The following is a 25,870-nucleotide window of genomic DNA, read 5'->3' on the forward strand; positions in this document are numbered from 1 at the left end:
CTTTTAGTCTCTTTCTTTCTCCTTTTGGTTCATAAAGCCCCCCTTCAGTTCCTGTCTACTCAATTTGTCAAATTAAGCATTTAAATTCCAAACTCGAATCCTTCTTAAGCGGACCCAACTGCAGCGTAAGCTTCCAGCTCTTGTCGCTCGTAGCTATTACTGGAATACTAGTAACTAGTGGTTGTGTATATGAATAATAGATATATATGTATATTATTCATATACTGCTTCCCTATTACACCACAATGTATAGCCTAGTAAGCTCAGCTCTTCAGATACCTTAGAGAGCCAAAGAAACCAGATTTTGTTTGATCTCCTCGCCATAACGGATATCCGGTGCTCGTCATCCCTAGCCGCAGTTGCTATGGCCGCGATCTATACAATTATTCGCCAGCTTAGAAAACATTATCCAAGGTCGATAAGTGCAGAGATGTTCTACCATATGGTGTTTAAAGCCTATATTCAGCTGTGAGCGTACACCACAGTATAACCTATCCTACTCTGCATAGCTCAGGTCTGCACTGCAGTATCTGCACATCTGACACCCAATTCCCTCCAGATCAATAGAGAATATAGAAATGGCACGTGTCTAGCTCAGTGTTACCTGCCGAATTTCTCTATTTTATTCTCACTGCCTAAGATCGGGCTCATATTACCTAGTGTATGCCTTAGTCTACTTTATCAGCATGCTTAGCACTGACATAAAGGCAGAAGTGCTTTCAAACAAACCCCTCTGCGCCAGTTAACAATTGTATAGTAAGCTACTCTTCTCGACACAAGGTGTAACTGAAGAGGAAGGGGAGAGGGGCACCAGCGAATGAGTGAATAAAAGTGAGCACTCAGTAACGACAACCACAAGAATCAGTTGATACTCTTACCAGCCTCTGATTGCACCATTAAAACATTTTTTGATCTCTCCCTAATATGGTAGCCCCCTGGTCCTCCACAGCTGACAAAATTCTGCACCTACATCACTGATAGCGTGCGACTTTCCTCATCTATTTATCCTAACATCGAATAGGAATATACGGGATACGTGCCTGAGAGATTGTCCCTATCTAACTTCTTATAAGGTTCTCCCCAGAGATGATTAGTTTAGAAGGGATATACAAAATATCAAGCCCATACTAATCTCTAAAACTCTGGTGCACGACGACAGCCTTGGGCCTTCCATCCCAGAACTGCAACAAAACTAAGGAGCAGTGGGTACGTTTGGCTCGCATCCTCTAATGCTGCCCCATGGTGAGAGCCATATATAACACACAGTGCTATCAGATGAAAGACACTCAAACTAACAGGATGGTCTAGGTGCAGTGGCTGAGAAAGCCGTAAATGGAATGAATGACACTACTGCAGAGCCTACTTACTCCTATCCACATCGCCCAGCACGGACATCCTTCAATATTACGCGCGAGCTACACATTGCATGCTTACTGAATGATGCTGAGCGGGTCACTGAGTTGCTTGCGATGGGAGCAACTCGCGATGCTGTTAGCCACGCTGGTTACTCTGCACTTGATGTAGCTGACTTGCTGAACCGAGTGAGCGTTGTTAAACGTCTCTTGGCACATGTGAATATCCGAGAGACCGGAATGCTAGAGCTCATGTACGCTATCCGTCAGGGTAGATCGACTGTTGTACGAGCTTTGCTGGAAATGGGTCTAAATGACCAGCTTCAGGACGAGGTATTGTTCCGTGGTGTTTTCCTCATGGCGTGCTATATTGGAACGACCTTTGTCGTTAATGCTCTGGTCAAATATGGCCCAGGCCTTTCTATCTCTCCTTTCGAGGATATGTTTGTTCATGTTGCCATGTTTCTGAACAATACCGAAGTAGCTGATACGATTCGTGATATTGCTGACATTGAACGTCGCAACATGTCGAGAGGCGTCGAGGTGTGTGGTCAAAGATGAAGATCAAATATCTCAGAACCTGGTCAACACTAACTTCGAATCAGGCATATATGCTTTCAAGTCCGTACTTGGAGGCGACTGAGGGCACCAACGAGTTCTTTTCTGATTTCCTGAATGACCCTAACTCATCCGACTTTAACGCTTCTCCTGAGCACGATGAATAGTTGTCAATTAATTCGTGGGTTTAATCAGCTCTTCTTCTGGAGGCGAGATACTGTAGTAAAAGCCTTGTTGAACCTAACTATCATGTGGCCACGTTGTAATTTGGACCGATATGAGGAAATTGGCTGCTGAACGTCTCCCAGGCATTTTCACTGCTGAAGATAGGACTACAGACCTACTGCGCTTAAGCGGTATTTGACAAAATAAACAACATGTACAATTATGGAATACAATATGACTTCAGAGGAAGAGCAAAGTGGACAATCTGGTCATTGGACTCTTCGCCTATGAATTGGAGTCATACTGTACAAAAAGCGAGTCTTTGAAATCCCTTTCTTACAATCTCACCCTGAGATTAAGGGGGAAAAAGAGAGAGAAAGAAAATCAAATCATCCTTATACCCCTATGCAAATCAGGTTCTTGGGATGGTGTTGGCGAAATGATGCATTACTAGTGTCCAGTATTTAATTGGGGTTGCATCGCTCTACCCTAGGATAGCTAGTACGGGCACCATTAAATTACTACCTTGATGAGTTACTAGTAGCTTTTTCAAGATCTGGTGCCTAAGTATATCATGTGCACTTAGCCTGGGAGTTCCGATGAGTTCGAAAATGGAAGCCACTGCCTATAATGCTGGATCGCTATTGTTCTGATGGATATACAGCATTACTGCCAAATCGGGACGCCGACTGAGGACAACGCTTCATGAGTCATTGGTGCCTCGTATTGAAGGCACCATAACGGCCTCAAAGTGGAGACTAAATCGTTACAACGTAACTTCTCTTAGGGGAGATCCCCATTGCCTTGGTAGTATATAACCAATTTAGCCCAGTTTCTACTTGTGCTCTTCTTCCCTTGACGATCTTATAGACCCATTCAAAGATACTCAGTCCATCCCTCGAATTGAAGACGTCCTCATTCTTTTGTCTGTCTGGATATACGGCATCATGACCGACAGCGAAATCTCACCAGATACAATACTATCGGAGCTTTCCACGACTCCATATGCATGCTCATCTGTTGAGCAATTAAGCGGCGGGACCGCCAACTTTGTCTTTCGTGGCACTCTGCTTCAGCCACTTCCAGATGGAACTACAACCGTCGTCGTCAAGCATACAGAGGACTATGTAGCGTCAAATCGCGAATTTAAATTATCTGCCGCACGCTGTGTAACTGTCCCTGCCTTACTACCCGATTATGCGAAGTGAGACGAACAACCCTGGCTGATACTCTAACAACTAGCTCATCGAAAAATCCATTTTGACATCACTGGATAAGCTCCCCAGCTCGAAAATTACGAACGATGAAGACACAACCAGTCAATTCACGGCAAAAACACCCCATATGTACTCATTCAATCCGCTCACCAACACCCAAGTTATGGAGGATCTTCCTGATTCCGTCGATCTAAAATCTTTTTTCGTCTCGCCCAGCTCGGCTCGATCTGTACCCCGTGAATGGGCGGTGTCTCTTGGTCGGGCATTGGGGCACTGGCTGAGTTCTTTTCATTCTTGGGCCAAGGAGCCGGCGCAGACTGATGTGGCCCTGGAGTTAGAGCAAAACCACTTCTTCCGGGATTTGAAGTTCAGCATAAACTATGATAGTTTGGTAAACATGGTCAGCAAGTACCCTGAAATCCTGGAGGGCAGCCGAGGCGTTTTCGAGAAGGTCAGGGATATGGCAAAGAGTGAGTCGGGTAGGAAAGATGGAGAGGGATTCGGAGTGATCCATGGGGATTTCTGGTCGGGGAAGTAAGTGCCACTATGTCTTTCTCGCTCTCTCTATTTATTTTATCCTACCAGGTTAAACAGGAAAAGTGGGTTTACTAATGATATCAGTATCATACTTCCGAAAAATTCACTGGACACAAAGCACTTTAACACTCCCCTATTCATCATCGACTGGGAACTCGCTCAGTGCGGTACTCGGGCTCTTGACCTGGGCCAAATGATGGCCGAGTTGTACGAGCTTAAGCACTACAAAGATGTCGATGCTGGAGTGTGGATCATTCAGGGCATCACAGAAGGGTATCCTGCTTTGAGTGACGAAATGGCGTTCCGGACGTTAATCCACGTAGGGACCCATTTGATCTTCTTCGGCAGTACGGTCCCTGGATGGGGAACAGACGAGCAGATTGCTGATGTTGTGAGGCTTGGGAAGGATCTGATCGTCAAAGCCTGGGAGAAAGATAAGACTTGGTTCAAAGGAATGGTGTGGGAGTGTTTGTTCAAGAAGTAGAGAAATTCTATCGTTTGCTATATCCTGCTGGTAGTACAAATAGGAACACTATGGAGATACAGTTCTTGACCTACGACTTAGCTGTAGGAGGTATATGTCAGTCAAATTATCTCACAGCATGGTCATTACTACATATTTGCCCGCTGGGTTAGTATCCGGTTCCCGATCCGTGAACAGTCGATTTCAATCCGAAATGGTGGCCACTACCAGGTCAAGGCCTAAATTGACCCATTATATCGAGCAGACTCGCAAATGGAGAGACATGCAGGTCGTTCAGCCGGGGACAGCAACGCCGAAACCCAGGGCCCGTTTGACGCGTCAAAAGGCGTGGAAAGATCTTAGATACCAAGCTAAACATGGAATGATATAACTCCCTTGCAATGCTTGGGATATATGCGAGCCCCGATGCTTCGATCAGAATTACCTTGAGCGACAGTCATGAGACTTTGTTGCTAGATGATCCAGTGCCCCAGTGTGGGACAGTTTGTCGGCAGTCGTGTTATTCATCTGTAAGTAAGAAGCTTAAATCAATGTCTGCTATGCACAACGTGATCGATGAAAGAATTGCCGGTTCTCTATTGAGGAAGCTGGCGGCAATCTCGGCTATATTGTTCCGACAGTAGCAGCTTGGATGTGTATATACTCTTCACGGACTAGTTGGAGAGGGAAGACATATAAGTTTGAAAATGCTAATTAGTGATAGGATGGAGAAGAACAAGAATAGCTGGTCCCCGAACTATAAGTTTGAGTCACATATGGAACACCTTAGAGATCGAAGGAGATGGAATATTCGAACAGGGTGATTTGACATTTTGATCGCTTCACAGGCGAAGTGTGCCTTCAATCGTCTACAGTTACGCTATTCATGTATATGCATTACCGGGCACTGTTCTCCAGTTTTTTTTCGTTTTGCTCAGACCACGCAAAGCCAAGAGTCGAATAGTTTCTTTTTGAACATGCTCTGTATGATTTAAAGTGTATGATATATGCTGTAGACCTGTACAAACAAGCGACTTCTCCAATAAAAGCGGGCCACTCATACAGCAGTGTCCATACCGTCTATAATTTCGCTCGGAAAACGCTCCGTATGGATTCGAGGCCTGATGGACCATTATAAATCTGTTGCTCAAGAAGACGGGTGTTGATCTATATAGTGTAAGCATCGGAGTATCTTTGATGGGGAACCTCGCTGTCATTGAGACAGTAACGAAGGAGTCTTACATGTTGGGGGCCCAGCTTATCCACAGAATCTACACCAAGTAATCGCATGCATGTCTTGGTCTCGTCCGCCAGTACTAAGCCTCAGTCAGTCGTTTGTTTCTCGATTATCAGGGTTCCGAAACATACTCTGCAGAGTTCGCTTAACGCCCTCGACACCGCCAGCCCCCAGGCCCCACAGGGCAGGTCGCCCGATTCCCACGGCCTTCGCGCCCAAGCATAGCGCTTTCACAACATCTGTACCGCGTCGGATGCCGCCGTCGACCCAAACGTCCAATCTATCGAATACTTCCGGGCAATATTTTCTGATTTCCATCAACGTATGCACTGCTGGGGGAGCAGTGTCGAGCGCACGACCACCATGATTCGAAAGAATAATGCCTTTGACTTGAGGTGTATGGAGAGAGGCAACATAGGCGTCCTCATGAGTTTGCAGGCCCTTTAGGACAATTGGCAAGTTAGTACGTTCAGCCAACCAAGGCAAAGTTTCTTTCCAGGTCAGTGAGGGATCTGTTCCAGCGAAGAGCTGCTTTCCAACACCGCCAGATGATTGATTGATCCGAGAAGTTTCATCTTCAGCACTATCGGCCACCTTCGCCGCGCTTGGAACTGGCGCTGATGCTCCGACAGCATTTCCCCGCTCGTCATCTTCTCGTTTGCCTGGCACTGGGGCATCCAGAGTCAGAACAATGAATTTGATTTGCTTGAGTTTGTTTATCCGTGCCAGCATCGCTTCGCTCTTCTTGCGATCAATTTGAACATAGATCTGCCATCCAAACACTTGGTCGGGGGCTGCATCTTTTACAATTTGCTCCGGGGTCATAGATGCGTTGTTTGAGATAACCTGCATGGCTCCAAAGCTGCGGCAAGCTTCGGCGATACCTGCCTCACCAGCAGGATGGCCCAATCGAGCCATCGCGGCAGGGGACACATAAATTGGCATTCCTAGCTTATGCCCCAGCAGCGTAGTATCCAGGTCACATTGTGTGCAATCAATGAAAACCCGTGGCCGCAAGAGAATTGAGCGGTAAACTTCGGTGTTGAAATGTTTGGAGATTTTGTCATCAGATGCAGAATAGTAGTAGGCCCACGCCTTCTTGCTCACGTTCTTAGTAGCCACCTGTTCGATGTCATCCATGTTGAGGAGAGACTCCATTGGGGGTGGACCCTCATTCTCCTCGCTTGACGAGGGTACTGGCTCTGCCTGCACTTTTGGAAGTGTATCTGGGTTGACAGTTCCAAGCATCGCTTCTGGCTTCAGGTTTTCTTCTAATATGCCCGGGGGGTGGATGGGGTCGTATTCTTCGGTGGCATCCTTTCCAGCGAGCTTCAGAATGATTTTGGAACCACCGGGGTGCTCGGAGAGGAAGTCGGTGACCTATGACAATATGTTATACTGGATTAGTTTGAGGTGTAACATGTGAAAAATGAAGCTTTAATTCTTGGATAGATTCGTACATCGTACACTTTCCCATATAAAACCACCCAGCAACTGTCTGGAGTATTATGTTTCGCGACTGAACGATTGGTTGCCAATTAGCACATCAGGCTGGCAATAATTCAGGCCGGAGTAGAGGAGAAACAATATACCTTCCGCCGCATCGAACACTTTGGCCATTTCGCGGAACCAAGCACGATTGTGTCTTCAAAATTAGTTCGTGAAATGGAGATGTGGTAAGGGCTGGATAAAGAGATGTACGAGAGGAAGAGTAGCGACAGGGGTAGGAAAAAGAAAGGATGCCCTTCAGTAACGGGACTCCTAAGTCATGTACCCGACCGACCTAGACTTCAGCAACAGACTACTCGTTGTCAACCCCATTCAACGACCGAGCGTGCATAAATAGGCTTCTCGGACTTGACTCCGACCAGGAGCTGTGTGGGGAAGCAAGACCCAGTAGTAAGAGGGGGGAGTGGACGACCACTATGGACTGCGGCCATTGAGATTGCTACATTTGGTAAACTTGATAGCCGACCTTGGGACGGGCCCGCTATTTCTTGCGGATTAGAGAACATCGCACGGTTATTGGTGGATAAATGGTTTCGGAGTTCCAACGAGTTATGACGTTCTATCTTGCGTTCTGGTGAAAACAACATATATTGTCACTCGCGAAAGAGTATATTTGGAAATACCGATATTCAGGTTCTATCTGTAGAGGCACAACGCAACATACCATTAGTAGTAGTAGTAGTAGTAGTCCTAGTAGTTGGGTCCTTCCCTTATCACTTCTGATCAGCTGCTCCCCGCACGTGCATCTACTCTAGGTATAGCTTTATCTGATGTCTCCTCCCCGCGCAAAATCCTTCTCTTTCGGAAGCCAACTTCCATCAGGTTCTTGGAGCAAAAGCTTCAACCTTAACTACTCGAGGCGGACTCAACGTGTCTCCCCAAAGGATCCTCCTAGCTAGTTACATGGCATCGCCATCTTAGATCGAGTCGTTAAGAACACTAAGCGTGCATAAATAGTGCGTCGCGATGTTCGAGGTGCGTCTGCTGACTTGAGTTACGGTGCTCTTTCTTTTACTTCCATGTTGCCCATCATATTCTGTGTTGCACCGTTTTTTTATACTTTATTTATTTATTTATTTTCAAATATGCTCCGGTCTGACTAGTATCAGCGTCGTGCTGCTGATCGATATCGCCTACGGATGCACCGGGCTCGCACGGTTGCGCTAACAACCGATGAGATCGTTGAAGTGCGGGCAGCTCAGCGAACATTTGAGGGAGCCTATGTCCGGACAGCATTATCACAATTTTCGTTTGCCCTCGTTGTGCTCAAGATTTTCACTAGCGAGTTCTACAGTACAGGGGCACTTTTCGCTATCTACGGCACCGGTGTGCTCATTATTGGTCTCTTCCGCCGCCAACAAGGGAATAGGCAATTTTTCTCGGAGGTGGGGGAGGATGGCATCCACCGACACAAATTTCGAACGAGCGGAAATGCGGTGGTCGTACTGACGGCTCTGAGTGTTGCCGCATACGCTACACTGATTGCTCTCACTCTCAGGCTGGATAAGTAGGCGGGGTATCAAAGGCTCAAAGGAGTGATAAAAGCCCAACAGGTTCATTATATTCCGTATCTTGGGCAATGTGATGACAACCTGCGTAACTGCCAAGCGCCAAGAATCCCGCGGAATGCAGTTGTCCTTCTACCCCTTTGTTTGATTAGTATCCGCTACTGTGTGAATTTTCAAGGTGAAGAGGAACAAGCCTTGCGGAAATCATCAGACCGCTCTGCTGATAGCGACGATGCCAAGTGCCAAGCTTATATGCGACAGAGGCTGCGTATATCACAGAGAGCAGCCCAGCGGATGCCTTCAACAATGTAACACAAGACACAAGACGTTCTATATGCTTAGGTTGCTATGATAATCCATGTTGACATGCAACGTTGGTCATGGTGGATTTGGCGGCTTCGACAGTCAGCTGCAAGGAGAGACACATTGACCGAAGGGGCTTCACGCAGGAAAGTGTTAAGAGGTGCTGGCAAAGACCACGGTTGCGGCCTACAGTACTAGTTAAACAAGGTGATAGAGGCTCCTCTATGTTTCTGGCCCACTACAGAGGTTCAGACACAGTGCGAATCAGTTGATCCAAAGTGGATCAGCACGATTAGTGGGCCGATCCTTCTCTTCATGTTGATGGTACTGTGTAGTAAAGTCCCTTTTATACCCTTACCTAGGCCAAGCATTTCGGTTTTTCCGTGTTTCCATGAACCATTGGAGCCAAGATAAATTGACTTTAATTTCATGTACGCGGTAGGTGAAGATCTAACAACCTTACTGGTAAGAAAGTGGAAGGGAGGGGGGGAATATTTATCTCGGCCATGTCGGGAGGGAAAATGATTACTTATAACCAGCGTGGCCGTTACATTTACATGGTGGACAACTTCCTGACATCATGTTTCCATAGATCAACACGTCGGAGATCCACCACTTTGTATGTCCGTCCTGACAACCCACCAGTGACTTCATAGATTGTAAGCTGGAATCATATATATGCTGATTGAACTGTCTGCCCCTAAGGTAGCTCCCTTATTCACTTCATGTTATTACAATTTTTCTCTTCCATATTATTCATTGATTAAATAAGGAGTCTTACAGTATACTGATCTATAACCGTCTCTTTGTCTCCTAGATTGCTGATTGAGCGGCGTAGGTAAAAGTGGAAAAAGAAAAGGTCATAGCCATTTCTGAATTATTTTGTTATCTCTTAGACCAGTACTCTGGTTTCTTGGCCCAGGTTGGTTTCTTTTTCTTTTTCTCTCCTTTTCCCCCCTCCTTTGGGGCGGCTTTTCTTTGGTCACCAACAAAGGTGTTGAGTTTGAAGCCAAACAGTGACGTTTAGTGCTGCTCTTGACTCATCCGCCCACCGGCAGCTCCGCTCCTAATTTTTTTTCAACCGTCGACGCCCCTCACCCTCGAACTTCTCTCCAATTCTAAACAGGAGATTGGTTGATTCAAAGAATCATTTACATCTGTCTTGGACTTCAACCTGTACCCTGAGGGTGAAGACCCGGACTTACCACAACTGTTCCCGATCGCGATAACTCCAACCTATTGCTCGAAAATTGGCTGCATCCCCTGCGCCACTGGCGGGGATGTCTCAACAACACACCAATATTGCACGCTCAGCGATCATGACAAGCGCGTCAACGCCTGATTCTCCGAAAACCCGTGTACCAGATAGTCCCGACGGAGTCTCGTTAAATGGAAGTTCTAGGCCCGGAATCGGGAAAGATGCGACTCTTATGCCTCCGGCAAAGACGCTGGTCGGAAGAGCGCTAGGAAATGACCTGCATTCCGATGCCCACAGAGGCTCACAGGCATCCAAGGATGGTGTCGGGTTCGCCCTAACTGACACTCCGGTTTCTACCGCACCTTCGTCTCCACAATTGTATGTTCCCTTTGTCTTTTTCGCTCGCTCGTTGGTTGTCTATTATTGTCTAGCCTTTGAGTCACAAACGCGGGGCATTTTAGATTGCCCTTAGATTTCCCTCACTTTTGATCGGCAGCTGTTCCTCCGGGCCATATCGGCCAGGCGGTTCACGTCGAATGTCGCTGTGTATGTCGATCTTGTGTGTCTGTTTCAGTGCTTCTTGTTGTTTGATGCCTTACTAGTCTTTTGGTTTTTTAAGATTTGGTGTTCCTTCGGCTTGAGTATCTTGAGACTAATGTCCTCGTCAGCAATGCTAACACACCAACTACGACCGCCTCCACACCTGGTCGGGTTCGTGCCACCACACTTGATATTCCAGGTCTCACCAAATCCAAGGTGTCGCCTGATGGCCGGATTGCTCAACGCGATGTTGGGTCCAAGCTAGTCATTGTTATGGTCGGCCTCCCAGCGCGAGGGAAAAGCTACGTGACCAAGAAGTTGGCTCGCTACTTAAACTGGCTACAGCATGACACCGAGATTTTCAACGTAGGAGAACGTCGTCGCGTTGCAGCTGGCAAGTCGTCCTCACCTCCTGGAAGGCATAGGAACCATAGAACAAGTTCGATCCAGAAAGATCTTGTCGACTCGGTACGACGTTTGAGCGTCAGCGTTGGTGCGGTGAACCATCTCCGGAAGACTACGGTCCCTTCCGAGGTCATATTATCACCTCCTGAGGTCCATGAGCCTACAGCTTCCCCTCCCGAACTCGAAAACTCACTTCCGCCGCCCGTTGTCCCCACAAAGATCCTCGTTAACGGTAAGGAGGAAGATCCATCTCTGGGGCAAAATGGAATCACTATTGTGCCACCATTCAATGCGTCACCAGAAGACAAATTCTCTATGCAAGAAGCGTCCCCTGAGCCGCTTGACCAGTCTGCAAGCTTTTTCGACCCCAAAAATCAGCTGGCCGTGAAGCTTAGAGAGCAGGTAGCCCTGGACACCTTAGACGAATTGTTGGACTATATCCTCGACAGAGGTGGCAGTGTTGGCATCCTTGACGCAACTAACAGTACGATGGAGCGCCGCAAAGCAGTTGTAGATCATATTCGCAAGCGTGCTGGTCCTGAGCTCGGTATCTTATTCCTCGAGAGCAGCTGTGTTGATCCAGAGCTGCTGGAGGCCAACATGCGCTTGAAATTGTCAGGTCCGGACTATAAGGGCCAGGACCCAGTGAAAGCATTGGAGGATTTCAAGAAACGTGTTCAACTATACGAGAAATCCTACGTGCCTCTTGGTGAATACGAAGAAAAGCATAATATGGCTTATATCCGAATGATCGACGTGGGTCGCAAGGTTGTGTCGCATCAGACTCACGGTTTTCTCTCATCCCAAGTTGTCTACTACCTGTTGAACTTCAACCTTTCACCGCGGCAAATATGGATTACCAGGCACGGCGAGAGTAAGGACAACCAGGCAGGCCGAATCGGCGGTGACTCAGAACTCAGTGAGAACGGCTATCGCTATGGCAAAGCACTTGCTCGGTTCATCGATCACCAACGAAATGAGTGGGAAATGAACCAGAGACAGAAAGAGATAATGCAGAAGTTTCCGCCCCGTCCGGGTGATAGCACTCCGCCCAACCCTTCGTACATTCCCAGTGACCGGCCACGCAATTTCTGTGTTTGGTCCTCCATGATGCAGCGTGCGGTTTCGACGGTCGAGTGTTTCAACGAGGATGAATATGATGTCAAGCAAATGAAGATGCTCGACGAGCTTCATGCGGGAAAGATGGAGGGCATGACATATGATGAAATTCGCGAAGCGTTTCCCGACGAATACGCAACTCGCAAACGCGACAAGCTGTACTACAGGTATCCAGGACCCGGAGGGGAAGGGTACCTAGATGTTATCAACCGACTTAGAGCAGTGATTGTCGAGGTGGAGCGAATGACCGATCATGTTTTGTTGGTCACTCACCGAGCCGTAGCACGCGTCCTTCTAGCCTACTTCAAGGGCCTGAAATGCGACGAGGTGACGGACCTAGATGTGCCTTTGGGGATGTTGTATATGCTTGAGCCCAAGCCATACGGGGTTGAGTTCAAAGCATACCGCTACAATCCCAATACCGACTGGTTCGATTATATTCCCAATTTTGAACTACGCCAAGCCAGCGCCAATTAATCGTACGATGACTTCCGTTATGGATAGAGACGAGATGTGCTCTCCATCTTTAGAAGCTTGCACCGATCCCCGCCGTGTCCTGGCATTGTTATGACTTGCTTATGAAATGAATATTTGACTTTGGCTATGACTATGGTGTTACAGTTCGCTGGCCGTCATTGTGCGCTTTGTGAAATTCTTAATCAGGTGACATTCGCTGCTGGTGTTATGGTTACTCTGGCGTTGATACGTGCAGCCTGTTATGTACCCAACATATGTAATGTTAGGTAGGAAAGAATTGTTTCCTCTTTCTGTTTATCTTCTGGTTGTCTTTGTTGTACTTCGCTCCGAGGAGTGTATCCACTATGGCTGGATCCCTTACTCGTTTTCTTGTGGCTTCTGGTGATTTCATCTGCTTGCATGGCATGGCGTTGGCGTTGAGGTCAAGTTATTTCCCACGGAGTGTTTATGCAGAACACGGATCCTGGGTGACTTTAGAAAGATGTAATGACAGAGAGCGGTACCATGGTCTACCGGCCCTCTACGCCCGTGTCTGCTTCTAGTTCCGTTTGGCACACGATTCCTAGATGGTATGCAATCAATGGCTTTCTCATGAATCGGGCATGACTGAACAATAATCTTTATCCATTGCACTTCCCCAACTATCCCCTGGTCCTCTTAGCCTAAGAGTTCTGCTTCACCTGCTCAAAAGCCTGCAAAAATGCCGAGGGATCCTCGGCCCCCCCAATGGCATACTGCCCTTGGATCGTGTAATAGGGCACACCAGAAACCAATTGCCTCTGGGCCCGAGCTGCCTCCAAATCTACCTGCTGCCCTCCCTCGTCGGATGCCAAAAGTCTCTCTACTTCACCGCGATCTAGTCCGGCCAACACCGCAGCCTCCAAGAGTATATTCTGGTCTGTGATATTCCCCTCTTCCTCGAAGTATGCCTTGAAAAGATTCTCGACAACCCTTGTTTGCAAGCCACCGACTACACCCGGTTCAGTGGCCGCCGGAGCGCCAGCTTCCCTCTCCTTTTTCCCAGCATACCAAATCACCCGATGCGAATCCCGTGTATTCCCCATCCTGCCGGAGAATTTGAAAGCTATCCCTTCTTGTCGTCCAACCTCGCCGAGTTTGCTAGAGATCTGAGAGAACCTATCTTCACCGAACCGGCTGATATAGTACTCTCTCTTGTCTCTGCCCGGGTAAGGCGGGCTGTCGGGTCCCAGGTAGTAGGCATGCCAGGTGAGGGTGAATGTATCAGCGGGATGAGCAGATTTATGGGTTGCGATGGCGCGGGAAAGACGGCGCAAGCCTACGTAGCACCACTAAGTGGTAGGTTAGATATACGTCGCGTATGAAGAAACAAATGAAGAGAAGGGGGTCGTACTGGACAAACGCTGTCCGAGATGATCTGGATGTTAAAGTTCGTCATGGTAGTGGTAGTAGTAGTAGTATATTCAAATGGCCCAGTTTATGATAGACCATAAATCAGATCAAAGAAATGTCGTAGGGGTTTTCTACGATATGAGTATGAAAGAAACATAAATATATACATACCTACCACCATCATAGTTAACTAGTGATCTATCTTAGTTTAATAATCAGATCTGATTTGTCAGCAAGTAGAAATCGCTGAGCGAAGGTTGCTGCTTTACAAAGACTTGTGTTTACACAGAGTCACAATTGTTCTGGATGTCCACTTATAAACCATGACTCAGGCATCAATAGGTCAAACAATAAACTGTATACTGTGTAGATTACTACTAAGTAGTATTAAGTACCAGTATGCAGCAGCACGTCGTGATCTGTTTTCCACCGCTGATGTCATCTTGCATCTACCGAATGACATCATGAAACGGGAATCCGGGGAAGTCAAGCAAGCCAAAAAGAGGATCGAACCATGAAATCCGCCCGATCGATTTCCACTGCTGATTCTGCTCGTTAGTCACGGATCAGGAAATAGGTAAGCACATCAACTGACTTGGGTCATAAGGAAATGGGAGTATAATTGTTACTATCACTTGTTGTTCTTTTCTACTCCCTTGCCTGTAAATTGATTCCAATGCAATCAACATCCGCAGAGCTATAAGCATCGAACTGTGCCAAGTCTCAATGAGCACAAACCCCCTTCTTTGCTGTCATGATTCAGCTTGGTTTTTTCTTCATGTCTTCATTCTCAACATTCCCGCCAATCGACTCGTTCTCTTCCCGGCGTTGGCGGGATCTGTCTGGTTTCTAACTCTGGCGTCCCTACTGTCAATATGGCTCGCCCATGGCATGCCTCAATACCCGGGACAGAGTAACCAGCATGTTGCGTTCGTAGCTTCCTGCTTCCGCCTCTTAGACCTTCGTATAGCGTATTAACGCGGAGATAGCTTCATCTCCGACATAGCGTCTTTCGAGCTGAAGCCACTTTTTCTCGTTGGCGCTTCTGTTACAGCCGTGGGTTTCGTGACCACCGTTGCTGCGGTTCATGTGGTGCGCTATGAGCCGGGGTTCGCCTTGGTAAAATGTCCTGTAACCGACAACCGTAATGACAATGGCGACCATGATCTTCCTGGGAATAGCAGTTCGTATCTTAGTGGCTGTGACTATCAGGATTCCGACAGCGAGGAGGAAGAGGACCATGAAACTACGAGAACCCTAAAGCTTATCTCGCTGCTAGCCATCTTCGCGGCCGGCGTGGCTAGTATCGCCCTGATTTTACTGGCGGTCATGGATACCTTTCGGTATAAGAGCGCACATCACCTCTTCCTCCAGGTCTGTTTCGCCGGTCTGGCGATACAATCTGCCTGTACGGCCATCGTATATTCGAACGAGGTACTCGGATTTGTGTCGTACGTCTACCACCTCGGTGTATGGCAACACGATTGGGGGAGGAGAAGTTTACGAGTTCGAGTCTTGTACGTGTACTTTGTTCCTGTCTCTTTAACTTGGCCCCTTCGTTTGCTGCTACTTGTCGCATCTCTCACTCTCATCTTCCGTTCTCATAAGCATAAGCAGGACTGATTCCCGGAATTAGTGCCTCCCTCTCAACAGCCTTGATCCTTACAGAAGTCTTCCTCGGAGTGGCCTTTATCTCTCTGACTGTACCGGAGGAAAGCGCAAGCTATCGAAAGGCAGGGATCCTTGAATGGATTATTGCCTTCCTAGGGACTATCTATCTTTGGTTATTTTGTGGGTTCCTCGACCGGTATGTGCTGCCACCGTGGACTTTATTCTACGCCACTCGATCATTGACCATTGAGTCAGAACCAATTTCGACGGCTACGTCCCAAGCGTGCTTTACGGTTCCCCTGTACAAAGAAAAGACATCCTACCACCTGACAGTTTACGGGGTCAGATACAGAATCGGGACCCTGAGCGCACCCACCTAATTCAGGGACCTACAGGTGGGAAATATACGTGAACATAGGTCTCCTGCTTCCCCATATTTGAACAGCATTCTTCAGAAAGACATGCCTGGGCACATAATGACCTACATGAATTTCTAGACAATTCCAACTTTCTAACTACGAGAGGAACTTGGCTATTTCAAGACATTGGATTTGGGGGAAAGAAACATAACTAACATACACCTGGAAAAAAAAGTAAGACGATATGAGTGTACGTAGACTTCCATGTGACGTCGTCCAGTTGGTAATACAGTTTCGTAGCTTAAAGGTACTGAACGGTCAGTGAGATTTCTGACTATTCCATCTTGCTGGTCTTTTTGTTGCCCATAACACCTTCGAATAGCATCACTAGTCATTCATTCATCCTTGAACTTTTTGTTGTTAGAATACTCCACAACAACGGGCGTGGTGCAGATCAAATATACAAAAACTTCTGTTCTTGTTAAGACTTGAGTAGCCAGGCTGCCGCTATCTGTACCGAAAATTGTCCTTTGCTTGGTTTTTTTCTTTTTCTTTTGTTGATTGATGACAGGCTGATTATTGGGATTTCTTCAGCCATAATAGTAGGTTTCAGAGTGCATATCCACCTTGATTGACCAAAGAAGGCATATCAGTGTGAGAAGGCTGCTCCTGTCTGAGCTTCTCTAGGGTGGAGGAATACTGAACCACGAGTTAGCTTTTAGTCTAAATGAAATGGCCATTCACGGGTTCCGCCTACCTTGAAAGCAAAGTTCAAAACAAGGGCTATAGCCAATCCGATACACACAACTATCGGTCCAAAAGTATTGTCCAGATCTCGCCCGCTTCGTTGGCGGATAAGTCGAGAGCGCTTCTCATACATGTACCACCCCCAGGCAGCGGAAAAGATTGCAAAGCACGTATAGACAATAGCGAGGGCGCGAGCTATGTCATTGGTTTTACCCGCAGCGTTATAAAGACCCAGGGAGAGCGATGAAAGAAGGATGCTGACGTGAAGCCATTTTATGAAGGTCCGTTGGTTGGCAAGCCACACTTTGCTTTCAACCTTGACGGGCCCAGAATCCTTGATCCATGTACCTGGCTCCCGTACACCCGGTGGCAAAGCAACAGAAGCCTGCTGCGCGCGATTTGCACGTGAAAAAGAAAATGTTGGGAACAAGGCAGCCAGACGGGACAGGGTCACAGGCCGGTCCTCTTGCTCCAGTGATTCAGGTACTTCATAAGAGACGCCCTCTGGGGCAGATGGCCTGGGGGACGGTGCTACCTGTGGAGATGGCCTGGGATGTGAGGAACTTTCGACGTCCGGTAACCTAGAGATGGGGGATCCCACCAAGGGCTTTACAGACGGGCTCGCCCTGTTGCCAAGGAAGCTTCCAACTGCCATGTCATCTTCCGCCCGTTTTGCAATTCTTTCTCGCTCTTGCTGGAACGCAGTTTCAGGGTCCCGGCGGATGTCATTTTCCATCTCACCAAGCCAGAAAGGAAAGCTGTTGACATAGTCTTCAAAAAGCTGTGCGACGCCGTGGACAAATTTAGAAAACCGCGGAGCCTCCTTCACAAGGTGTGAAACCATCAGGTCATTGACCCATTCGGCCTTATGTGCAGACTCCCCCCTCAACTTAATCTCCAGCAAACCATATGGGAACCGCGCGATTTCACCTGTTCGCACGGTACTGAAGGGATATCCCATACCGATATCGTCGATATCAGTACGGTGCCATTCATTCGGGTCACGGCAGGGTCGCTCTTCATCCAAAGAGTCCTCCCGAATTAGTGCTAAATTCGTGTCGAGAGAGATGCGGATCCGATCATCGCCAGGAATTTGGAAAGCCGTGCGAGTATAGTTGGCTCGCAGCATGGGTTGCACCTGGTGCTCCTTTATGAACGATTGCAACTCATCCACGTCTCTCTTGAGAGATTCTGCCTGCTCCGACTCTCCATTACCCATGTCCGTCAGCCGGTGGAGCTTCTTGTCAAATCGATACTCGCCGTCGAGAAATTCTTTTACGTGCTTCTGCTTCAGCTGCACCTTCACCTCTTTACTGCGATCATCATCGGTCACGACCTTCTTTTCCAGGTAAATGGCAGGTTTATCTTTCAGATTTCCAGTCCATCTAATCCTCAAAGAGCTAGCCTCTGGTGCACGTGCGACCTTTTGAGTATAAAGATCGAATTGTGGGGTGTCAAAGTATAGGGAGGTGATTGTAGGGTCGTCTGGAAGTGTCTCCAATTCCTTAGAAGTGCCAGGGTTATAGATGAGGACCGGTAGTCGTCGAAGGATGTAAGTTTTCACTTCTAAAATGTTATCGGAATGTACCCAGAACTTTAATGACGAATATGAGTCTTGGCCGAACCGAGGCGCCTCCACATCCCTGGGCTCAACAACACCCTGACTCGATATTTCACGAACAAAGGAATACATCACTGACAACCTGCGGACGAGGGGCGAATAATCCTCCGAGTTAAATGGCAACTGCGATAGCCGGACTTGAAGCAGAGGCTTGACACGATACCGTGCCCCTCGTTTTCTATCATGCTTCTTTGCAGCTTTGAGGAAACCAGTGAAGTTGATGCGACTGTACTTCTCGAGCTCGCTCACTTCTTTGGTGATACCATCTAATTCCTGAAGGACTTCGGAAGCGATAGTCTTTCTCTCATTTTCGTTGAGTACAGTAGGTGCCTCGTTTTCGTCAGAGGGTGCCAGTGGCCGCAGCTTGGTTTCACAGGCAGAAGTACGTTCCCTCAACTGTTGAGAAGTTTCCACTTGAAAAGCGTTGACTTTGTCCACTTGAACGTTGATCAATTCCTGGACAAAAGCTTCCTCATCCTGTTCCGTCCATTGAGTGTCCGAGTCACTGCCATCTCCGGTGACATCATGCTCCCTCAAGAGGACCTTGAGCTTGTGGTAATCGATGTACTTCCCACTCCATGGGGGATAAATTGAATTCTTAAGGGTTTTACCAAAGCGCATGGTGGTCAAGACACAGCTTTGCAGCGTTTTGTGGATGCGAGTATGGTGGGGGAGAGCACTCGGTAATGAAGTTCGAAGGGATAGAGAAGGTGTCCGATTGAATAGATAAGATGACAACAACTGAGAAAATGAGAGATAGGATGGATCACTGCTCACTCACTCCATCCGAAGCTGTGGCAAAGAATGAGAAAAAAATTTCAGTGGACCAAAATTCCCTGCAGTTATAGTGTCATGTAGGTGTTAGTCCGACTAGTACCTCTCCTACCCCCCGGGGCATACTAGTCCATATGGTCCATACTATCGCAATGGCGTCTGGACGCACGTGCAAAGCTTTCCTTCCATTTTGGGTAAGGTGTCACACTCATCAATCGACCAGTCACAGCGATGGAAGACGTTTGGACCCGCTGGGTGGTAACCGTGTACGGAGCATGTAACGTAAATACGCCACGGCATGTTTTATTATTCTGATACCTCACAATACCGATACTGATAGACCCGAGGTGCCGATAAGGATATCCCGACAACAATTCTGGCCTCCTCCCTACTAACTAGTATACTGGCCCCAACGACTTTGCCAATACCCTCAATTGCTAATTTAACCCTTGTGTTTCCATTACCTATTAGCTGAGATATCATTGCTTAGTTGGTAAAGGTGGCCTCATATACCTGGATGTTTGATCTCGATGGAGACCCCGAAGTCCGAGTTGTTGGAAGCAGTTCCGCTCTCCAGTTCCCTTCATGATGTACTGCTGTACCTCCACGACCATCCGTATCCTCATGTTCCCAATCCGCCATCATGCAAGAAACGTGCCTCCGTGGCCCTCGTCCTTCGAGTTCGACCTACGTATAACCACTGGCCCGATTCGCAGCACTCGTCTCCCTCTCCACAAGAGAACAACACTTTGTCAGTCAAGCAACGCTTGAATACTTTTTTCTCTCAGGACTGGGTTCAGAAAGGTGATGCCGAGGCTCTCTTCATTAAGCGAGCATCCCGTGTGGGAGATCGCTGGACTGGTCATGTTGCTCTACCAGGAGGAAAGCGAGATCCAGAAGATGCGGACGACAAAGCTGCTGCTATTAGGGAAGCATCAGAGGAAGTAGGACTCGACTTAACGGCGGATGAGTGTATATATGTTGGCAATTTACCAGAGCGTGTTGTATCTACTGGTTGGACTTCCGTTCCGTACGTTTTTTCTTCTGTAGTTTTTCTCAGCTCAGCTAACGATGGTGTTGATCCAAGCTTGATGGTTCTCTGCCCTTATGTTTTCCTTCTAACATGCAGTGATTCCCCGACCCTCCGACTACAGCCAACTGAGGTTGCATCAACCCACTGGGTTCCTCTCAGGGCTCTCCTTTCTCCTTCGCAGCGTACGGTGGAGTATGTCGATATTTCGCAGCGCTATGCGAAGACATCTGGATTCATTACCCGTCTCACTTCTCGCTACATCTTGGGCCTCATGGAATTTTCTGCTGTCCGGCTAAGACCAACTGAAAGCCTTCAGTGCGATCCATCGCTTGAAGTTGCCGCTAAAGATAGCCGAGGATCATCTATAATGCAACGATTAAGGACGTGGTTCTTCGGCGACCGAGCTGATCCTGAGGACCAAACTCAGCCCCTTCTTCTATGGGGGTTGACACTTGGTATCCTAGCTGACTTTTTAGACATGCTCCCGCCTCACACAGCTGTGCAGCTGTGGGAGTACCCTACTTTTACCTCCCCCGATCTACGATTAATTACCAGCATCCTAACTTATCGCCTACGGAAGCGCAACAAGCTCCGGGCCAAGTCTGGATCGCAATCCAGCAACACCGCGGTGGGCAGCCAAACATCCGCTGAGACTGTAACCGGCGATAACGATGCTGCGGACGCGAACTGCTTTCCTAATGAAGTTGGCATCGAGGGTCTAGGAGTTGGGTACTATGGGTCGTCTAGGACCAGAGAGTTGGAGCGGGATACACATGCCGTTGGTATCATGCTTAAAGGCTATTATGCCAAACTCAGAGTTGCTATCCAGGTTCTCTTGGCGTGGCGAGCGCCATAGGTTCCTTAGCTGCGATTTACGCATGGAAACTATTCCGACGGCGAAAATGATTGTATATTGCTAATTGTTATTGTATAGACATAATAATGAATCTATATATGATCTCAACTATGTAATTGAAGTTGAGTCCATGCTCTACTGTGGTACTTTAGGTACAGTACGGAACGACTGACGTGTTATGTGCACTGTAAATTACATGGGTATATGGTTTCAAAACCATGCAATATATTGGTAAAACATGTTACATAAACACGCCAAGCCGAAGCTTATCAAAGGTTTGCTATGGTGATCCACCAACATCAACAGACCATCGTCTTCATTGCCGCCTGTTTCATCTAAGTATACTCCGTACTTAGTCTCTCTTCGACATTACCGGTGACGATGGCCGCCACGCAAAAGCTTTATCCGCGCGGAACGGTGAAGCGTATTGTTAAAGCTCAGTCGAATCGCAACCTGAGCAAGAATGCTGATATACTGGTAAGTGCTCTGAAAAGCCAGAAAAGCGGCAGTGATAGTTAGTAACTTGCTGCTTTTACTATATCATAGATCTTCTTGGACTATATGCTTTTCATGCAAGAGTGAGTGATTATTGTTCTTTACTAGTCCTCTTGCTATGTACGGGCCACAAGTTGAAAGATAATGGGCAATTACTGGCAAGAATCCGATTATGGATTTGATGCTGAAGGATCCTTTTTAGGTTGGTACGCGAAGCATCAATTCGTTCGCGCAAAGCTGGTGACAAAAACATTGGCCCAAATTCCATCCAAAAGGTGACCGAGGTATGTTCCTGACCTGTTCCTGTGTTTGTGGTTTTTGTAGCTCTTTTTACTCACTATCATGCTCTTCCTCTAGAGGACACTACGAAAGTTCAAGGGTTGATCATAAAATGTCATTTTATGCACTGTACATATCCCTGAACTCCCTCACGGAGAACAATGGGAGGCAGAGTCTACATGATACCAGGGCTGTGGTTCTATCGCTTAGCGTTGAGCATGGGAATAGGTACTACTATGGCGTTTAGTTTGCCCTTCCCCCTGTTTTGTTATATCAAGTTCGGACAAGAATGAGGGATGTGGAGGCGTTACTTAGGAGTTTATACTATGATACCCCAATGTATTTGTTCTATGACTACCTATTCCAATTCATGTCAGGCACCTACGCTTCTTCCTGGTTCAATCGGCTTTAGAGAGAAGTAATCCCTAAAAAGATGCACATGCAGCCCTAAGGCTGCAGCCATTGACTCGGTAGCTGCGTGCCTACTGGCTGAGCGATGCTTTGTTGAGCTGCACGCGACAGAAGCGGCCTGAGGTTCGGAAGAGTTCCACCCGCATCTTTCGCACCGCCAGCTTTCTTTTTCGTCTTCGAACACCTTTGCTCTCTAGCTCTTCGTCCAACACGTCTTTAATTCATCCTTTATCCTTCTTATATTGAAATTTTCGAAATCTCTCTTCTATTTTCTTATATCAAATCTCTGTAATCGTCAACATCATTTCTATTGCGTCTACTCTCTTCTAGGGAAAACCACCAGAGACGTCATCTTTCAGCACCATGGCTGCCACTTCTGTCAATAACAGCAACCCTCAGGCACAGCCCGAGTCACCCTCGGAGAAGCTCAAGCAAAACCATATTTCTACTCCTTCGGTTAGTTCGAAATTAGATGGAGCGACCGCCAACGGCGTGGATAGCATTGACAGCCCGTACTTCAAAGAACTGCAAAGGTTTGTCATATTCAAATGAAGACTTGCGCATTCGCACTTTGATATGGAGCTAAGAGTACGCTTATAGGAACTTGCGCAATACTGTGAAGAAGCTGGTCAGTGACCAAGCCCCATACTACCCTCATGTGTCCCTTACCGCTCACGTTGCCTTGTACAGAATGCGACCGCTAAAGTCGATGCCATCATTGCCGAGAATTCCGGAAAATCCCTCGATGACCTGGTTGCCGAGAAGAAGATCAATGCCGACCAAAAGGCGCAGGCATTGAAGAAGCCTGGTCTGCAAGCCACTATCGCTCAGATTGAAGAGCAGATCGCCAACTACAAGGAGTTTGCTGCCCAGTACGAGCAACGCCTGGCCACCCAGCAGGCCGAGTTAGAGAAGGCGCATAAAGAGGAGTTGGAAGCAATCCAGGAGAAAGCTGTCTCTGAGGCCAATAAAGCGAGTCAGATTGATTTGAGACAGCGTCTGCTTAGCTTGAGCAAATTCCTCTGTGCTGCTGCTACCATGAGACGCTCTGGCGATGAAACCTCCAACCTGACTCGTGCCTTTGAGGGTGTTTTATACCAGGTTTATGGAGGGTCGCACGAGGCCGTCAATTCGATGTTAAAGCTAATTGATGGTGTGGATGAAAAGGTTGTCAGTGTCGAAGGGGAGGCACTGGAGATTACCTGTAAGGCAACTGCCTGCAGCCCCAACGACCCAGTTACTTGTTGCTAACAACTCTGGTCGATTAGATAGCAAAGTGAAACAGACTTCTGAAGAGCACGCGCCTGCAACTGAAGAAGTAACCGCGGATACCGCCCCTGAATCGGATCCTACTTTGGCCAATGCGGGTTACACTGAGCTCCAGGATTCCTCTTATGGCACCGGAAACCCCGCCGTGAACGAGCCCACCAATGCTGTATCCCAGCCCGAGCAGGTCACTCCACCAGCGCAAACGCTCGTTGGCGATGCCGCTAACCCTGTTGCCGAGGCTAGCTGGAATCCCAAGACTGGCGATTCTCTTGTCTCTTCGGCGAATACCGATGGCTGGGTTGAAGTACCACGTGATCCAGCCGAGACTGATACTGGCCTTGAGGCTACTCCTGTAGTTGCTGACAACAATGTGTCTGCAGAAGAGACTACGGATAATAGTGCTGAGAATGTCACTGTGCCTAAATCACAAGGTAGCGACGGTTTCGAAGCGGTTGTGCATCATCAGAGACAACCGAGCTCCCGTGGCCGTGGCCGTGGCGGGCGTGGACGTGACGGGTTTCGGGGACGCGGACGTGGCGATTTCAGGGGTCGTGGTAGAGGTCGTGGCGGCCGCGGACGTGGCGGACCTAATGGCAACACTGTCACACCTCCTACTGGGGCTCAGTAAATGATGCGCTTGAATTGTCAGTGAACCTACCTCCTGGGTCGGGATAAGGCTTTCTACAAGAGTCTTGTCACCAGTTCCCACGCTTTCTGTTTTGCCATACACCAGACTTCTCTGACCCTGCTTCTTGGGTTCCCTGAAAGTCTCTTTTTTTCTCACTGCGGCCATTGTGGCCTTCTGCATTCTCTATCTGTCTTGCTATTCCTATCTAATAGGTTATGGGTAATGGTGGTGTTACGGGTCACGAAAGCGACGAATCTTCTGAAATGCTTACAACAAGGGGTCGGAGGGCTGAGGGAAGAGACATTGGCTAATGTCTCTACAAGCCTCCTTGGCTCTAAGTCTCTTCTTTTGGAAGATCATCTCCAAAAGTCAGTTCCTGGTTGTACATGTCTTGCATCTTTGAGCGTGCATGGTATATTGCTCTTTAATCTCTTCTCTTCCCCCCCTTCCTTCTCGTGGATAGTGCGGCTCTCATAGCAGCACTTTTAGCTAACCAACACTCTTCTTATGTATTTTATTTTCTAATTTTGTTGGCGCATGGGGATGATGGCTGGACCGTTGGACGTAGTAGTGATTGGACGGAGACTGGCTGTTGACAGCTCGAGAGAGTTTGTGAGCGGAAGTGTGGCTGGACATAGGTTTTTGTATGGTAAAATTGCAGTTAGTCAATGGGACCAGCAGCAGATATCACTGTACAAGTTGTCTGGATCATTACAAGTAATTCTATACTTTGTACTTGGCCGAATCATGCAGCCTGGTTATGTAGTTAACTACCTAGTACATACCTAGTTCCCTAGTGAGCTAACTAGTTAGCCACTGGCAGTTAAGTTGCTGATTACATAAGTCAAGGGAAGGGCATTGAGTGAACTAACTAATTATCAGATCATCGGTTTTGAACCATCTTCCCCTAGCTTTTCTGCGATCAAGAAACTTCATGTTAGACTAGACTGGACTCTTCTTCTTTTTCTTCTTTCTCTTCCTCTTCCTCCTCCTCCTCCTCTCGTTCTTTCTTTTCATTCTTTCCCTTTTCTATCGTTTATTCACATCCATCAATCGTTATGGCGCTAGCCGCTGATCAGCGGAAGAAGATCCTCAAGGTCTTGATGACATCTTTGCTTCTAGATTTGGTACCTGGCCCTCAATTCGCATCTACCTGACTGCGCTATTTCTAACCATTCTCTCTCAGATATCCTTCACTTTCATTCTGCCGCTATTTCCTTCCTTGTTGACGTTCTACCGCAACGAAGACCCTTCCCCTCTGTCTCTCTTGAATAGGATATTTCACTACCTGAACGCTTACAAGAACGCCTTTGCCATACCAATTGACTCCCGCTATGACATCGTCCTTCTAGGAGGCGCTCTGGGCTCGCTTTTCTCTTTCCTCCAGGCTCTTGCCGCCCCATTCATCGGGCGTCTCTCCGACAAATATGGCCGCAGGACGGCGCTTCTATGCTCTATGGCGGGAAATACCCTTAGCGTCGCGCTCTGGATAGCTGCCACAGACTTTCGCACCTTTGTTGCTAGTCGCATTGTTGGCGGACTTAGTGAAGGCAATGTGCAGCTGGCTAATGCTATAGCCACTGATATCAGCGATGCCAGCCAGAGGGGCTCGACCATGGCTCTGGTGGGCGCTTGCTTTAGCATTGCATTTACTTGCGGCCCAGTGTTGGGAGCGGCACTGTCCAACATTACGACCGTAGCTGCAAATCCGTTTGCAACAGCTGCGGGAGTGTCACTTCTTCTAATCGTCGCTGAGACGCTCTATCTGTACCTCTGCCTTCCGGAGACGCACCCCCGTCTTACCAAGCTCACCCAAGCTACGCCCCAG

General features: G+C 47.8%; 12 protein-coding genes across 12 annotated transcripts; 9 read left to right on the forward strand and 3 right to left on the reverse strand.

The window, feature by feature from the left end:
• Window positions 1-1,310: 1,310 nt before the first annotated feature.
• Window positions 1,311-2,077, forward strand: ANOM_009572 (ankyrin repeat domain-containing protein; the record flags this gene model as incomplete). Its single annotated transcript, XM_015554828.1, has 2 exons — window positions 1,311-1,895; window positions 1,958-2,077. Exons 1-2 carry the CDS (start codon window positions 1,338-1,340, stop codon window positions 2,075-2,077), a joined length of 678 nt encoding a protein of 225 aa, XP_015402371.1. The 5' UTR covers window positions 1,311-1,337.
• Window positions 2,078-3,022: 945 nt separating this feature from the next.
• Window positions 3,023-4,313, forward strand: ANOM_009573 (uncharacterized protein; the record flags this gene model as incomplete). The annotated part of the gene is made up of 3 exons (XM_015554829.1): window positions 3,023-3,244; window positions 3,318-3,826; window positions 3,914-4,313. The coding sequence occupies 3 exons, from the start codon at window positions 3,023-3,025 to the stop codon at window positions 4,311-4,313; spliced, it is 1,131 nt and encodes a 376-aa protein (XP_015402372.1).
• Window positions 4,314-5,267: 954 nt separating this feature from the next.
• ANOM_009574 (FMN-dependent alpha-hydroxy acid dehydrogenase) lies at window positions 5,268-7,403 on the reverse strand. Its single transcript, XM_015554830.1, has 5 exons — window positions 7,122-7,403; window positions 6,990-7,048; window positions 5,661-6,909; window positions 5,535-5,608; window positions 5,268-5,459 (listed from the first exon to the last, which is right to left on the reverse strand). The coding sequence occupies exons 1-5, from the start codon at window positions 7,147-7,149 to the stop codon at window positions 5,373-5,375; spliced, it is 1,497 nt and encodes a 498-aa protein (XP_015402367.1). The 5' UTR covers window positions 7,150-7,403; the 3' UTR covers window positions 5,268-5,372.
• A 546-nt stretch (window positions 7,404-7,949) lies between these two features.
• ANOM_009575 (uncharacterized protein) lies at window positions 7,950-8,549 on the forward strand (the record flags this gene model as incomplete). The annotated part of the gene is made up of 2 exons (XM_015554831.1): window positions 7,950-8,013; window positions 8,148-8,549. Exons 1-2 carry the CDS (start codon window positions 8,005-8,007, stop codon window positions 8,547-8,549), a joined length of 411 nt encoding a protein of 136 aa, XP_015402368.1. The 5' UTR covers window positions 7,950-8,004.
• Window positions 8,550-9,687: 1,138 nt separating this feature from the next.
• Window positions 9,688-12,588, forward strand: ANOM_009576 (6-phosphofructo-2-kinase PFK26; the record flags this gene model as incomplete). Its single annotated transcript, XM_015554832.1, has 3 exons — window positions 9,688-9,771; window positions 9,976-10,425; window positions 10,716-12,588. Coding segments are annotated over 2 exons (2,199 nt in total), but the record flags the coding sequence as incomplete, so codon positions are not given.
• A 662-nt stretch (window positions 12,589-13,250) lies between these two features.
• ANOM_009577 (DsbA family oxidoreductase) lies at window positions 13,251-14,005 on the reverse strand (the record flags this gene model as incomplete). The annotated part of the gene is made up of 2 exons (XM_015554833.1): window positions 13,251-13,898; window positions 13,961-14,005. 2 exons carry the CDS (start codon window positions 14,003-14,005, stop codon window positions 13,251-13,253), a joined length of 693 nt encoding a protein of 230 aa, XP_015402370.1.
• Window positions 14,006-14,685: 680 nt separating this feature from the next.
• Window positions 14,686-15,982, forward strand: ANOM_009578 (uncharacterized protein; the record flags this gene model as incomplete). The annotated part of the gene is made up of 4 exons (XM_015554834.1): window positions 14,686-14,888; window positions 14,949-15,476; window positions 15,596-15,766; window positions 15,826-15,982. The coding sequence occupies 4 exons, from the start codon at window positions 14,686-14,688 to the stop codon at window positions 15,980-15,982; spliced, it is 1,059 nt and encodes a 352-aa protein (XP_015402365.1).
• A 180-nt stretch (window positions 15,983-16,162) lies between these two features.
• Window positions 16,163-18,918, reverse strand: ANOM_009579 (SPX domain protein; the record flags this gene model as incomplete). Its single annotated transcript, XM_015554835.1, has 2 exons — window positions 16,163-16,628; window positions 16,687-18,918. The coding sequence occupies 2 exons, from the start codon at window positions 18,916-18,918 to the stop codon at window positions 16,539-16,541; spliced, it is 2,322 nt and encodes a 773-aa protein (XP_015402366.1). The 3' UTR covers window positions 16,163-16,538.
• A 683-nt stretch (window positions 18,919-19,601) lies between these two features.
• ANOM_009580 (NUDIX hydrolase) lies at window positions 19,602-20,960 on the forward strand (the record flags this gene model as incomplete). The annotated part of the gene is made up of 2 exons (XM_015554836.1): window positions 19,602-20,101; window positions 20,159-20,960. 2 exons carry the CDS (start codon window positions 19,602-19,604, stop codon window positions 20,958-20,960), a joined length of 1,302 nt encoding a protein of 433 aa, XP_015402364.1.
• Window positions 20,961-21,341: 381 nt separating this feature from the next.
• ANOM_009581 (uncharacterized protein) lies at window positions 21,342-21,542 on the forward strand (the record flags this gene model as incomplete). Its single annotated transcript, XM_015554837.1, has 2 exons — window positions 21,342-21,437; window positions 21,507-21,542. The coding sequence occupies 2 exons, from the start codon at window positions 21,342-21,344 to the stop codon at window positions 21,540-21,542; spliced, it is 132 nt and encodes a 43-aa protein (XP_015402363.1).
• Window positions 21,543-22,409: 867 nt separating this feature from the next.
• ANOM_009582 (uncharacterized protein) lies at window positions 22,410-24,042 on the forward strand (the record flags this gene model as incomplete). The annotated part of the gene is made up of 4 exons (XM_015554838.1): window positions 22,410-22,678; window positions 22,746-22,773; window positions 22,836-23,349; window positions 23,414-24,042. The coding sequence occupies exons 1-4, from the start codon at window positions 22,509-22,511 to the stop codon at window positions 24,040-24,042; spliced, it is 1,341 nt and encodes a 446-aa protein (XP_015402374.1). The 5' UTR covers window positions 22,410-22,508.
• A 1,058-nt stretch (window positions 24,043-25,100) lies between these two features.
• Window positions 25,101-25,870, forward strand: ANOM_009583 (tetracycline transporter; the record flags this gene model as incomplete). The annotated part of the gene is made up of 2 exons (XM_015554839.1): window positions 25,101-25,169; window positions 25,229-25,870. Coding segments are annotated over 2 exons (711 nt in total), but the record flags the coding sequence as incomplete, so codon positions are not given.

The sequence above is a fragment of the Aspergillus nomiae genome, assembly GCF_001204775.2.
Source record: "Aspergillus nomiae NRRL 13137 chromosome Unknown contig00447, whole genome shotgun sequence".
In the NCBI taxonomy this organism is placed as follows: domain Eukaryota; kingdom Fungi; phylum Ascomycota; class Eurotiomycetes; order Eurotiales; family Aspergillaceae; genus Aspergillus; species Aspergillus nomiae.